The sequence below is a fragment of the Limulus polyphemus genome, unplaced genomic scaffold, assembly GCF_000517525.1.
Source record: "Limulus polyphemus unplaced genomic scaffold, Limulus_polyphemus-2.1.2 Scaffold135, whole genome shotgun sequence".
NCBI lineage: Eukaryota > Metazoa > Arthropoda > Merostomata > Xiphosura > Limulidae > Limulus > Limulus polyphemus.
Window position 1 is genome coordinate 751,273 of NW_013665745.1, and position 12,997 is coordinate 764,269.

Genomic DNA, 12,997 nt, shown 5'->3' on the forward strand with positions numbered 1-12,997 from the left:
CACGTCATGAGATTCTCGAAGGATCTTGACTTTTCCTGGCAACTCTAGACTGTTCTAGGTGCCCTCTTTTTGTATATGCAAATAAAGCGGAGATATAATTGCAGATAGATTGCTATAAAGATAGGGATAATTGAGTCAAGCGAACAGTAGGCACCGTAAGTAAAGTGTGTGAATCACTGTGATTTATAAATTGTGTTATAAAAGTTGTTAAATGTATTACAAAGTTGTATCGAGAAAGAATAAACTAGTTTTAATTAAGAAAGGACTTGTATCGCTGCAGTTCCTCGGAGAGAATTTATACCGGAAATTAACAAATGAGCAGATATGCAACATTATGTAGAAAAACAACTTAAATTTGATGATTCAGTTACTCTGCTGTCTATTTAATAATATGGCAAACTAAACTGTAATCATGCCAGATGTATACACAAACGGTTTAATAGAGTGTTACTGAAGATTCAGTTAAAAGTTTTCAAAGAACACCTAGATTTTATTGTAACACCTCATAAAGTTGATCCATGTAATTTTTAACTTTCATAATATTTATGTTTTTAGGGGTATCAAAGTCATTTCATGTTATTGGCCAGGTTCATGAATATGGGAAAATTCATGGACTGTAATTTTTTATAAGCAACTTCTGTACAACATAGTGTTGTGTCAGTGACACATGGTTTAACAACACAATCAGAGACTGGACATCATCCAAAACAAGTAGTAGTACATGCTACTAGTTCATGGTCTGGTTATGCTAGACAAATGGACAAGCTATATTAAATGATGTAATGGTGCAGATTGTGTTATAAAATGTATACCTATGGGCTTTAATAAAAGTGATTGGGCATATGGTATGAGGGCTGGTTAAAGTCTGCTTTGTATGACTTTTAAAAGATTATGATTAAAATAATTAATTCAAAATTGATGTTTAACCTCATTTACTATATTCTCAGTTCTAGAACCAATTTTATTTTTGATTATAAAGGGAGTAATGATTCACTATCAAAGTTAATGAAAATTTATATCTTAAAAATTTGTTAAGGAAGAAAATCACATCCAATACTTCTTACATAATCAGCAAGTGAATTTATGTCTGTACTAGTGTCTAAACCTATATTCTTCTCAGTTCTACTAAACCATTTCCACATGGGTCAAAGGTCATGTCATCTCATTTGTTAAATGCCAAATCTGATGAAGCATGATTTCTGAAAACACAATAAAACATAAAAAGACAAAATGGCATAAATAATATAAATAAATGGCAGATTAATGTAAATAATTTTAAACACATAATTCATAATTATCTCAGTGTGGATTTCTGATAAGAAGAGCATATAGTAGAACTTCAAGTACATTTAATTGTAGAGTCTGTTGGTTAGGATGCTCGACTCGCAATCTGTGGTTCACAGGTTCGAATCAGTGTCACCAAACATGCTCACCTTTCATGCATGGGAGTGTTATAATGTGATGGTCAATCCCACTATTCATTGATAAAAGAGTTGGCAGTGGATGCTGTCGACTAGCTGCATTCCCTCATGTCTATCAATGCTAAATTAGGAGCGGGTAGTACAGACAGCTCTCGAGTAGCTTTGTGAGAAATTCATAACAAACTTTCACCTAAAGCCAAAGATTTTTTTGTCTAACTGGGTTCTAATATTGAAAACTACTTACTTCAGTATCTTGTTTGTTTCTAGAGATAAAAAAAAAACCAAATATGTAGTAATTATAATTCTAGATATTTTCTTATGCTGTGTGTTGTGTGAAGGACAGCAATGTTGTAATAATTATTCTTGAGTAAATCTTTCTTTTTAGAATGTTGTATTTGTTACAAAAAAAAATGATGAATAGTGATCTGATTACAGTTGTGTATTGGTGTGAATAGAAACTAGAATTTAGAGACTACAGCATGATAATCAGAAGAGTTTACAATTTGTTTTATTTGTATGTATATTATATTAAATCTGACAGTTTCTTTAGTTTCCTGCAAGGTATGGAAACAATATGCATATGAAAGCGACGTAACATGCGTTTTATGAACTTCTTGTTTCATTAAAATATAAAATTTGGTGCATTTATAAATATAAAATGTAATATTTAAGTTATTGTTTGGTTCTGGTTCTACACTTAAGATACTGTTTCTCATCTATTGAAATATGGCCATTTCATTGTGTTGACATTTTGAATTATGTTTTTGGGGCACTTATTGTTATCTCCTACATTTTCACAAGATTTAAAAGAATTACATTTGTGTTTAAGCACAATATCTAATGACATTGGTACATTTAGGAAATTATTTGATACTTATGTTTATACTTTAATGTTATGAGTGTTGATTTTAATTATATCTGTTTTAAGTACAAACCATATGAAATCTCTCATCACATTCATAACAAATAAGAGCACGTGTATATACACATACTAGTGTTGATAGGTTTTTTGTTTGGTAAAAATGTACCTTCAGTATTTTTTGTGACATTAATATCTCAGTTATGACTTATAGATATTTATATAGGCAATATTATAATTGTGTACTCTTGTTATATTACACACAGGCTTAAAATTTGCATTACATAAACATCACTTTTTATCTCAAGTTTTAAATTAAGATAGTAATTTGTTGACCATTATTCGTAACTGTTACATTTCACTCAGTTAAGAAAACTACAGACAGTTCTTACATTGTATTTATTATGTGAAATCTAAACTGACACAAAATTGAAAATAAACCAGTTTTATTTGTTCTGTGTGACTTGCCTGAGTATAATGAGGATCTGTGGTTGTTATCATTAGACATTATCCAAATGTATAAAAAGTTTGGGTTCTTGTTCAATAATTCCATTAATCATGAATTCCATTTTCTTGTTAGAGAAAAATAGTTTGTTTTTTGTGAAGTGATTTCATTATAGATTGTAATACTTTCTAATTTCCAATGTGTTGTTTTTCTAAACAATAATTATTAATAGTTGACAAAATTATTTTATTCATATTTCTGCAATACTTCTGGGAAATTAATATTTGTTCCTTTATAATGTTTAACAGGGCCACCTACGACTAGTAAATGCTTTAAGTAAACTATACTCAAAACTCCTTGGTCGTGAACTGGACCCACTGACAGAAATCTTAGTCACTGTTGGAGCTTATGAAGCTTTGTATTGCACTATTATGGCCTTAGTTAATCCTGGAGATGAGGTATGAGAAACTTTTATCCAAAACATTAGGTATACAGGTGTTACAAATATATGTAGTAGCATATATGTAATTCAAGTTATTAACTTAGGCGTAAAATTATTTTCCAAGTTCATGTTTGTAGAATAATCATTAGAAACATCTTTTTGCAATAGAAATATAAGATGTTTGAAAACCACTTTAATTTTTATTATTAACATTTTTGTTATCATGGTTTTCTATTTTGTTTCTAGTTGCAGAAATTCCAAAAAATATATTTTTTACCTGTTTGGAATGCAAAATTCTAAATTTTCTCTGTTTGTATGAAAGTTAATAATGAAGTGAACTTAAAACCTAATTTTTACATATCTGTGTAAAGCTTATTCATGAACTTACAAAATTTGTGTAATAACTTTTTTAATTTTTCTAACAATTCTAAGTATCTTGGTTGAAAACTTGTGTTCATTAACACTTCAAAAACTGTTGTTGACCTTAATTATAAAGTTACATTTATATATGTGACTAAATGTTTATAATTATATATCATTGAAATCAAACTTTTTTGCATTCATTTTAGTTGATTGTTGTGTCTTTTATGTGTCTGCTAGTAATTTTGGTGTGCTTTCTTAAATAAATCCACTGTGTTTATATTAAATAGTTAATATGAATTTCACTTACAAAAATCCTAAAAAAAGGCTACTTTCTTCTTGAATTTGGCAGTTCTGTAATAAGAACTTCAATTTTTGTCGCTTTGCTGTTTTTTTATTTTAGGTTTGACGAGTAATGAGTCAGTCACAATATCATTAGTAAAGGTTGTTGTACTTCTGATTTTTGATTTTATGAATTTATTAAAGATACAAGTTCCTCTTTTAGTTTTTTATTAAAAGTAATAATTGTTGGTTGAAATATTTTACATAGAACTTGATATTTTGCATGATGAAGCTGTCATATAAATTTCAAAGAACATATAGGGGATTCTTGTAAAGTTTGATGATTGTTTGCAATATTATATATTAAATGATCAATACTTAAAGATCAGCACAAAATTCCTTGAATAAATCTTTGTGTTTTAAACGAATATTCAAAGTAAACTACATTTTTACATTAAAACAGCTAATATAATATATTTTTAAATATGTTACTAAAAAGTATTGGTACTTTTTGGATGTCTGATATTATCAAAGTTTTTAAAAAAATTTATTTGAATTTCAGGTGATTATCATTGAACCATTTTTTGACTGCTATGAACCAATGACTAAAATGGCAGGTGGTATTCCTGTTTTTGTACCACTTAGACCAGTAAGTTTCAAGATCTCTGTTAAAAGCGGACAATAATTATGAGTTAAAAAACAAAAAAATATTATCTATTATAATATTTCAATATAATCATTAGGGATTAATATAAATTATTTTAATTCCAACCTCTCTTTCTTTGTTGTTTTTATTCCATGATCTTGTAAGGATAATTTATTTGTTGCTGTTGTGTCCAATGTTGCCTTTTTTTTTATTAATCAGACCTGATGGTGCTGTACAAAAGATATTCATTCATATTGTTAACTTCTTAATAGACAGTGACGTAAAACCCTGATATGATGTTGTTCCAAGTTTCTCTTTCTCCATTTTTTGGCTTGTTTTATAAACTCTATTTTATAGGAAATTTACTTAACAGTTCTTGCTTGAAATGTCAGTTATTAGTTCTGACTGGTTGTAGTTTTTTAGTAACTCCAGTTTTGGAGAGTTATATTATTTCTTACTAGATTAGTCACTCATTTAGTATACTAACTCACTTAGTTGTATGTCTCTTTTTTAACATCCATTGTTAATTTTGTGACTTACTAAAGTTGCCTATAAGGCATTAATGTCAGCCATTTTGTTGCTATTTGTGAAACATGCCATGACCTATGACTTTGTGTTAAAGATTTAATGGAATATGAAAACTGCTTTTTTTATACTTATAATTTTCCCTGTGACATACTTTTGGTTCCTAAACCATGGATATCACAGTAAAATGCAGTGACTGGTGAATCACCTGCTTTTTGCTATATCTTTTTTTTTTTATGAACTTGAGGTTTGTACATCTGATTTTATTGTAATGTCAGTTTTTGAGTGATTCCTTTCATGTTATTTTTTCACTCATTTTCCTAATGTTTTGTAGTTAGATTTGTTTTAGTTGTTTCATGAAGATACATCCCATTATCAAATATGAAATTTCCTTTTACGAGTGAGGTTATTTTGATTTCATTATACTGAGGAGATTTATTCAGTTTTTCACTTCACTTTGTTAATATTTTGGCTTAGAGCTTACAGATTTTTCATCCCTTTCATTTTCAACAAGATTGTTACATTTAGACTTTACTTCAGATTGTTTTAACCATTTAAGTACGAGTGGACACGATTATCATCCACTAAACTAGGGAAAGACATTTATGCAACGAAAATACGGTAACTGTGTGTTCCTCACAAAGCCTTGTAAGATTTTGTTAAAGTTTATAAATATTTTGTACACAAAGAATGACATTATTCTAACTATAGCTATTATCATCAACGTGCAATGAAATGATTAAAATTAGGATGACCCCCAGTTGCACAGCGGTATGTCTGCGGAGTTACAATGTTAGAATCCGGGTTTTGATACCCGTGGTCGGGCAGAGCACAGATAGCCCATTGTGTAGCTTTGTGCTTAATTACAAGCAAACAAGCAATTAAAATTAGGAAATAGAAAAAAATTTAATGTTTTATTTTTCTTTCTTGTCCTTTACCACTTATTATTCATCTCGACATGTGCAACCCTTCGGCAGTATTTTCATTTAAAGCTCAAACAAATTTGTTGAAGGTAGGTATGACACCTGTCAAGGGTTGAAAAAATTGCTTACTTGTTTCAACTGCATTCATTCAGAGAGCTTTGATATGTATGAGTAAAAGGTTATGTAAGCATCTTATAATCTAGACGTACATCTACTCAATTGCCATTGTATTACTGAAGATAGTGAATGCTGAATTAGAGAATTTTCATAGCCCGTTGGTGAAGTGACAATACATCTGAAGTTTTAAGTAGTTTTTGTAAGGGTTTCCTTGCAAATAAAGGAATTAAACTTTGATAACATAAAACTTTGAATGAAAACATACATTATAATGGTAATTTCTTTCACATACATTGATAGTAAAGGTGTTTAATTAAATTTTGAATGTAACACAGTGACTTCTGCAGAAAAGGGTACCCATTGCATAAGGGTTAATGGCTATCTTCTCCAGATGTTGCAGAGATCAAATTTTTTGTCACTTTTTACATACTAATGTATGTTCCACACTTCTCAGTTATGCTTTCTTAATCATTTAGCTGTTGAATCTTCTGATTTGGTCTTTTTTTTATTCATTTGAATTTCCTTTATGTGAAGACGGCTGCTCATTTACCCTTTAATGGTGTTAAGTTTTCCAGCCATTAGATTGTTAGTTATGTTACTTTTTTGATTCAATTGTGTGGAGGTCTCTTTTTTTTTCTTCTATATTTTAAAGCATTTTCTGACTCAAGCTTCACTCCTTTCATCATCTTTGGGTGGCCAGTTTAAATGTTTGATTTCTGTTTTTGACTCACTTGTAGAAAGTTAATTGGAAAATGAAATGATAATATGTTAAAATATTAGTATTTTCTAATCATAAGTACATGTTCTATTCAAATCCATTATAATGTTAAAAGTGAAGATTTTGTGCAAGAATAGTAGTAACAAAATTATTGAAAGTGTTTTACTGTTAGTTGCATTCAATTATTTTTTTCCTTAGTTTAGTGAAATTAAATTAATAATGGATATATACACAAGTTTTTTCCTTCTTTTTTTATATACTGATCTTGTGTATTACATTTTACAGAAGAAGACTCATGGTCCTATATCAAGTGCAGATTGGGTGCTAGATCCCAAAGAATTTGCTTCAAAGTTTACAAACAAAACTAAAATGATCATTGTCAACACTCCACATAACCCACTTGGAAAGGTAAAATTTTATTATTCAGTTTTCATGTTGTTATTTTTATGAGTAGTTTAGAAATTATTAGTTTAAAAACTGCTATGAAAGTTAGAACCACTCACCTTGAAAAGATCGCTCTTTTAGATAACTCTACATTTAAAAAAAAAAAAACTTTAAGTATTTAGCAGTTAGCTAACCCTTTGTGTGTGTATGTGTACACACACACACACTAGCTCTTTGTATAAACAGTTACACAATTTTTTTACAGGGCTGGCATGCCAGGTTGTTAGGGCACTTGACTCGCAGTCTGAGGGTCATGGATTCAAATCCCCATCCCACCAAACTCTCTTGCCCTTTCAGCTGTGGGAGCATTATAAAGTAACAGTTAATCCCATTATTCATTGGTAAAAGAGAAGCCCAAGAGTTGGCAGTGGTTGGTGATGACTATCCACATTCCATCTAGTTTTTCAATGCTTAATTAGGGACAGATAGCCCTTGTGTAGCTTTGCGTGATATTCAAAACAAACTTAAATTCTTTACAGAAAGGAGGAAAGTAATTTAAAAAAAAAGAAAACATCATTTAAGCTTCTGAAGCTTGTAAATTTGACTACTTACATTTAGTTAAAACTCTAATGTGATTTTTTGGAAATTAAATAGCTATAACATCATAGCTGAAAAAAAAAAATTGATATGATGCTAAGTTAAGTTCACTGTTAAGTTACTCTGAGATAAAGAATAGTTCTATTCTGGTACGAGTTGTGAATACAGTTGTTATAAAAATAATAAGGATCTGAGAAGAGTAGATGTAAACATAAATTTGAAACTTGTGTTATCGTGTCATTGCCAGTTATGTTGGGTTTTCTGACCAGGTATTCCTTTAAACCTAATTACTGGAAACAAGGTACGGTGATAAACTATAATAACCAATTATTTTAGTATTGATGATTATAAAATTTATAGTTCCGTTTAGCACCTGAATCTTTATTTTGATAAACCCAGCATGACATAATTTTCAAGTGAGGATATTTGTTGTACAAGTAATTTATTATTAGAAGTGTCTGTGTTTTTAAAAGTATCTAATTCTAATAAATTCTCAAAAAATGTTTTGATTATGTGTAATAGTACCAATTACTCAGTTTCCTTAATTTGTGTAACATTAGTTATGTTTTATTATTGTTAATGGAAGCATAGTGTATAAAACATTTATTGAGAAAAATTAGTTGTTTAAGTAATAAAAGTGTGCATCATACCACCAACTGATTATCAGTGCAGAACAGGACGTTCTCATGGTGCTGACTGAAAGGTAAATAAGAGTAATTAATTACCAAATAAGTACACAAAGATAAATATTATATTTGTATTCAAGTATCATGGACATAAGCTTTCCATTTTTGAAATGTTCAACATGTTTAGAGAATAATGTTCTAAGTTTGTAAGAGCAGCATTTAAATTATCAAGAAGTACCTCAATTCCAATAAGTGAAAGGCAGAAGTTAACATGGTTTGCATGATAGTGGTACGTAAATTTGCTTTAAAAATACACATGAAAAATTAGTATAGAACATATACCAGCTACAAGAAACCATATATATGGCTGATGACACATGAAGAGCAAGAATTCTGACTCATGCATTAATATTAGCTTTGAAAACAAGGACTAACTTCAGGCATCTGTGTATAGTGTAACAATCTCATCTCATATAATCATATCGTTAGGCATGATCTTTGTTTGTTCAGTTGAAGTTTTAATGAGCCTGTAATATTATATTACGATATAATGCATAATTATATTACGATATAATGCAACTGCCAGTGTTTTAAGATTTTTGAAAGAGATGTGACCATTGAAACAAAATAAATGAAATTTTAGAGAATTCAATGGCCAAATTAAGAGTTGGAATATCAGAACCAGTAGTTGTTCATTCCTGCTACACAGCTAATCAGATGAACCACATACAGTTACTTATTTAAAGTAAATATTTATTTATTTTTTAATTAAATAAAAAAACATCATTTACTGTGCATGTCACAAGGTTTTAGTGACTTTCATTCAAAATTTTTTAACTACTTTTTGTTTATGTTATACCAATTATTTATTTCTTATTTTTCATGTTTGTTCTTTATTTATTATTATAAAAGTAACTAAAATGTAAAAATAGGGATCTTTTTAGGTAAGATTAGGTAAAATAAATAATAATTAATAAAAATGTAATTTGATAGCATAATGTGAGCTCCACATTCCCCAAGTGATCTACAACTTATAATGGTGTGAAGAGTAGTTAGTCATGGTTCAAAGGGCAATAAAATTGAAGTATAAATAGATGTATATTGTTAAGAGTTTAAAACTACTTAGGATAAAGGAATGTAATTTCATGTTAGAATTTGAAGTCATTCTAGAAAGAAAAAAAATATTTGTTAGATTTTTTTTTGTGGTTAAACATTGGTCATAGTGACCAACCTTTATGGAGTTAGGGTAGAGAAATTTACAGATGAAATATAAAGTTTTACTGAAAACAAACGTTTGAAATGTATTTAGGAGGTTTTGGAGATTGTGCAAATGAAATTTGAAATTTTTGAGATGAAGAAAAGTATTTTTAATCTTAACATGAAAATCACTTTTCACACAGAGTAGTCAAAACAAATACTTGATATATTCACAGAAAAATCTTTTTTAGTTTATTAAAAATACTTCACTAGAAATATGATTTTTTGTATGTGAAAGACTTGTAATGTTTACTGAAACTCTGCCAAATTTTGTAACGATATACATACTATATTAAATGTTAGTAGTATCAGAATTATAAAGATTTTGAATGAGTACAAAGAGATCACATGGTCAGTCAAATCGACTGTGTTGAGAGAGTTAAGAAAGCAATTTAAGAGAAAGATATTGAATAAAATATTAAAATGGGAGAACATTAAAATAGTGAATGTATCACTTTGGCAATGATGAGCAAAAAAAAACTTTCATTAATAAGGTTTCACTATTAAATAAGTAAGGTATTATTCACCAAAAAAAGAAAAAGCTAATAAATGTGTAACTGTATTACTGCTCAACCTTATCTTGGAAATCTAAAAGTTTTAAAGTGTTTAATCAGTGAAGGTATTGAGAAATTAAGTTCTTAATTTTAACTCATAAGCACTTGTTTGGAACAGTTAATTGCCCCCCCAATGGCACAGCGGTATGTCTGCGGACTTACAACGATAGAAACCGGGTTTTGATACCCATGGTGAGCAGAACACAGATAGCTCTTGTGTAGCTTTGTGCATAATTAAAAACAAATAAACAGTTAATCTGTAGAACAATTTATCCAAATTAAAATTTTACTTACAACTTGGTTTTCTGCTTGTAGGTATTTACTCGATCAGAGCTAGAGATGATAGCAGAACTCTGCAAGAAGCACAATGTAATCTGTGTCATGGACGAGGTTTATGAATGGTTGGTTTTCAAAGGGTCAGAACATATCCGTATGGGTAAATATCAATTCTTGAATTATGTATGAGTATTTTATTCATTGATTATTGCTTAATACATATTAAGTTTCTGTATAACTTACACTTTAAGATAGTGAATGTAAGAACTTTTTTATAGTTTATATTAATATGTAATTAAAAAAATAAATATCTTTAAATACCAAAACCATTTATTAATATTTGAGAATTTAGAATAACTTCGTAAAATATTATTGCATATTTGAATTAGGACTCAACAGAATCTACATAAATTTGATAATGTTGTAAGCAATTTAAGAAAATTATACATATCAAAAACATTTCACGTGAAATTATTATTTTCCCAAGTTAAACTTTGTATTTATTGTAAGGTTTTGGTCCTTAAATCAGAGAGACCCATTGCTGGAAGAACATAACAGCTATGGTAGCCAAAACTGTTTGTTACATTATGGTAAATCTTGTCTGAATTTTATTTTGCTATTCATTAATCCATATTATGTATCTTATAAACAATTATTAAATGATAGCTTAGGTTGTAAATTTTAACGAAGAATCTTAGTAAAGATAAATAAATTATCTGAAATGTTGAAAATGTAACAAGTCATTTTATTTTCAGATTAGGGAATAGCTAGAGAATCATGAGTTTCATGGAACTATGGGATATATTTATTAGTAAAACTTGTGATTCTATAGCTATACCCTAATCTGAAAATAAACTGAATTGTTACATTTTTGACAATTCGGGTAGTGTTAATTATATTATTTTAACCCTGTGTGCATAGGTGGGTCAAAGTGCATCTATTACAACCATTTTACAGAATTACATTCCAAATTTAATTAAACAGCTTTATTATCGATGTAAGTTGGTAAGTTTAGCATCAAAATGTAGCATATAAGTCAATTTTTAATACTGTATAAATTTTAATTTTTTAAATTTAAAATGAAAGATTCTCAATCTTCACTTCTCTGTATCACGTGATACTTCTTCATTCTGAATTGCCCTTTTTGAATTTTCTATTTTTTACGATCTGAGTTTGGCACATATCACACACTTACAGATATTGCTAAGCCATAATTAAATTTATAGCCTCCAAGCTTTTTGCTTTACTGAGGTGTGAACAAGAAAGTCAAAGCCATTTGGCACACTTCTCTTATAACATTCTGTCTTTCAAAGCTTGTCAATAATTATCTCTGACATTTGTGATTGGATTATGCATAACAAATAGAAAGAGAAATTTTGTCCTTACTGAATTCATTATGAGACTAGGCTAGTTTGTTCAGGTGACAGGATTGGAAATATTTAGCCTTGGTTTCATTCTTTGCCATTATAGTGTTTTTAACCTATTTAGAGCTTAGTTAGAAAAAAAGTTAAATTATTGTAGTTTTAGGATATTATATTTTTTGTGTATGATAATATTTTGTGTTATAAGCTACATATTTGAAATAAAAAATACTTATAGTAATGTGTTTAATTGTCTGTTACAATATGCAGTCATACTAAAAAGAAAAAAATTACATTAATTTAATATTTTTTTAAGTTTTTCATTTTACCCTGTATTGTTGATTTTGTAACAGTTAGTGTTAGGGTAGAGAAAGTAAATGAAATATATATACTTTTCCTGAAAAATGTTTATGATATTTATTTAGAAGATTCTAGAAGTTATGCAAATGAAAAGTGAAAAAAGTAATTTTATTATTAACACTCAGACTAGTCAGACTGACTTAGTAAATTCAAAGACAAATCTTTAGTAAAAGATGTTTATTAAAAATTCAGATTTATTTTATACAACTGACTTTTCTTTTGTACTAAAAGCTTACCAAATTTTGTGAAGATACACATGGAAATTTCAAAATTATAATAAACATTAGTTCTCCATTATGGGCATTGGTTCAGTGGACCTACACTGTGCACATAAGGCTAAAATACCTAACCAGTTGATGTACTAGCTTGTTTGTGGTGGCAGTTCACTGGTAATTGAATGCAGGGTTCTTATATGAGTAGTTTTTTTTTAGTTCTGTTTCTGCACATATTAGGTCATCAAGAAATTAATCTCTTTCTTTAACCACCCCCCAAAAAGTGTACATCACGTATAATAGTGAAACAAACTGCCTAAATGTCACGTTAATGTAACCAATATAATGTGTAAAGTTTAGAATACTTTAATCCCTTATAGTGATGGCACACGACAAGACACACTTTCGGCATGTAATGCTGTTTGAATACAAGAAGGGAAATAATGCCTCTGTAGCTACAAAGAATATCAAAGAAGTGTATGGAAATGTTTTGAACAATCGTAAGTGTCAATGATGGTTCAGCAAATTTTGTTCAGGTCACTTTAACCTTAAAAACTGTGATGGCAGGGGCTGACATGTTGGAATTGATATTGATGCTCTGAAGAAGCTTGTTGAGTCTAACCCAAGGCAAC

General features: G+C 29.1%; 1 protein-coding gene across 7 annotated transcripts in view; it reads left to right on the forward strand.

Annotated features, from left to right (window-relative positions):
* Positions 1-12,997, forward strand: part of LOC106474038 (kynurenine--oxoglutarate transaminase 3-like) — a 69,790-nt gene that overhangs the window by 41,100 nt on the left and 15,693 nt on the right. For all 7 annotated transcript variants that reach the window (XM_013934732.2, XM_022379333.1, XM_013934725.2 and 4 more), the window contains 4 exons: positions 3,034-3,183; positions 4,372-4,458; positions 7,024-7,146; positions 10,472-10,592. In XM_013934732.2, coding sequence (XP_013790186.1) covers positions 3,034-3,183; positions 4,372-4,458; positions 7,024-7,146; positions 10,472-10,592 — 481 coding nt within the window. The remainder of the gene's footprint in view (positions 1-3,033; positions 3,184-4,371; positions 4,459-7,023; positions 7,147-10,471; positions 10,593-12,997) is intronic.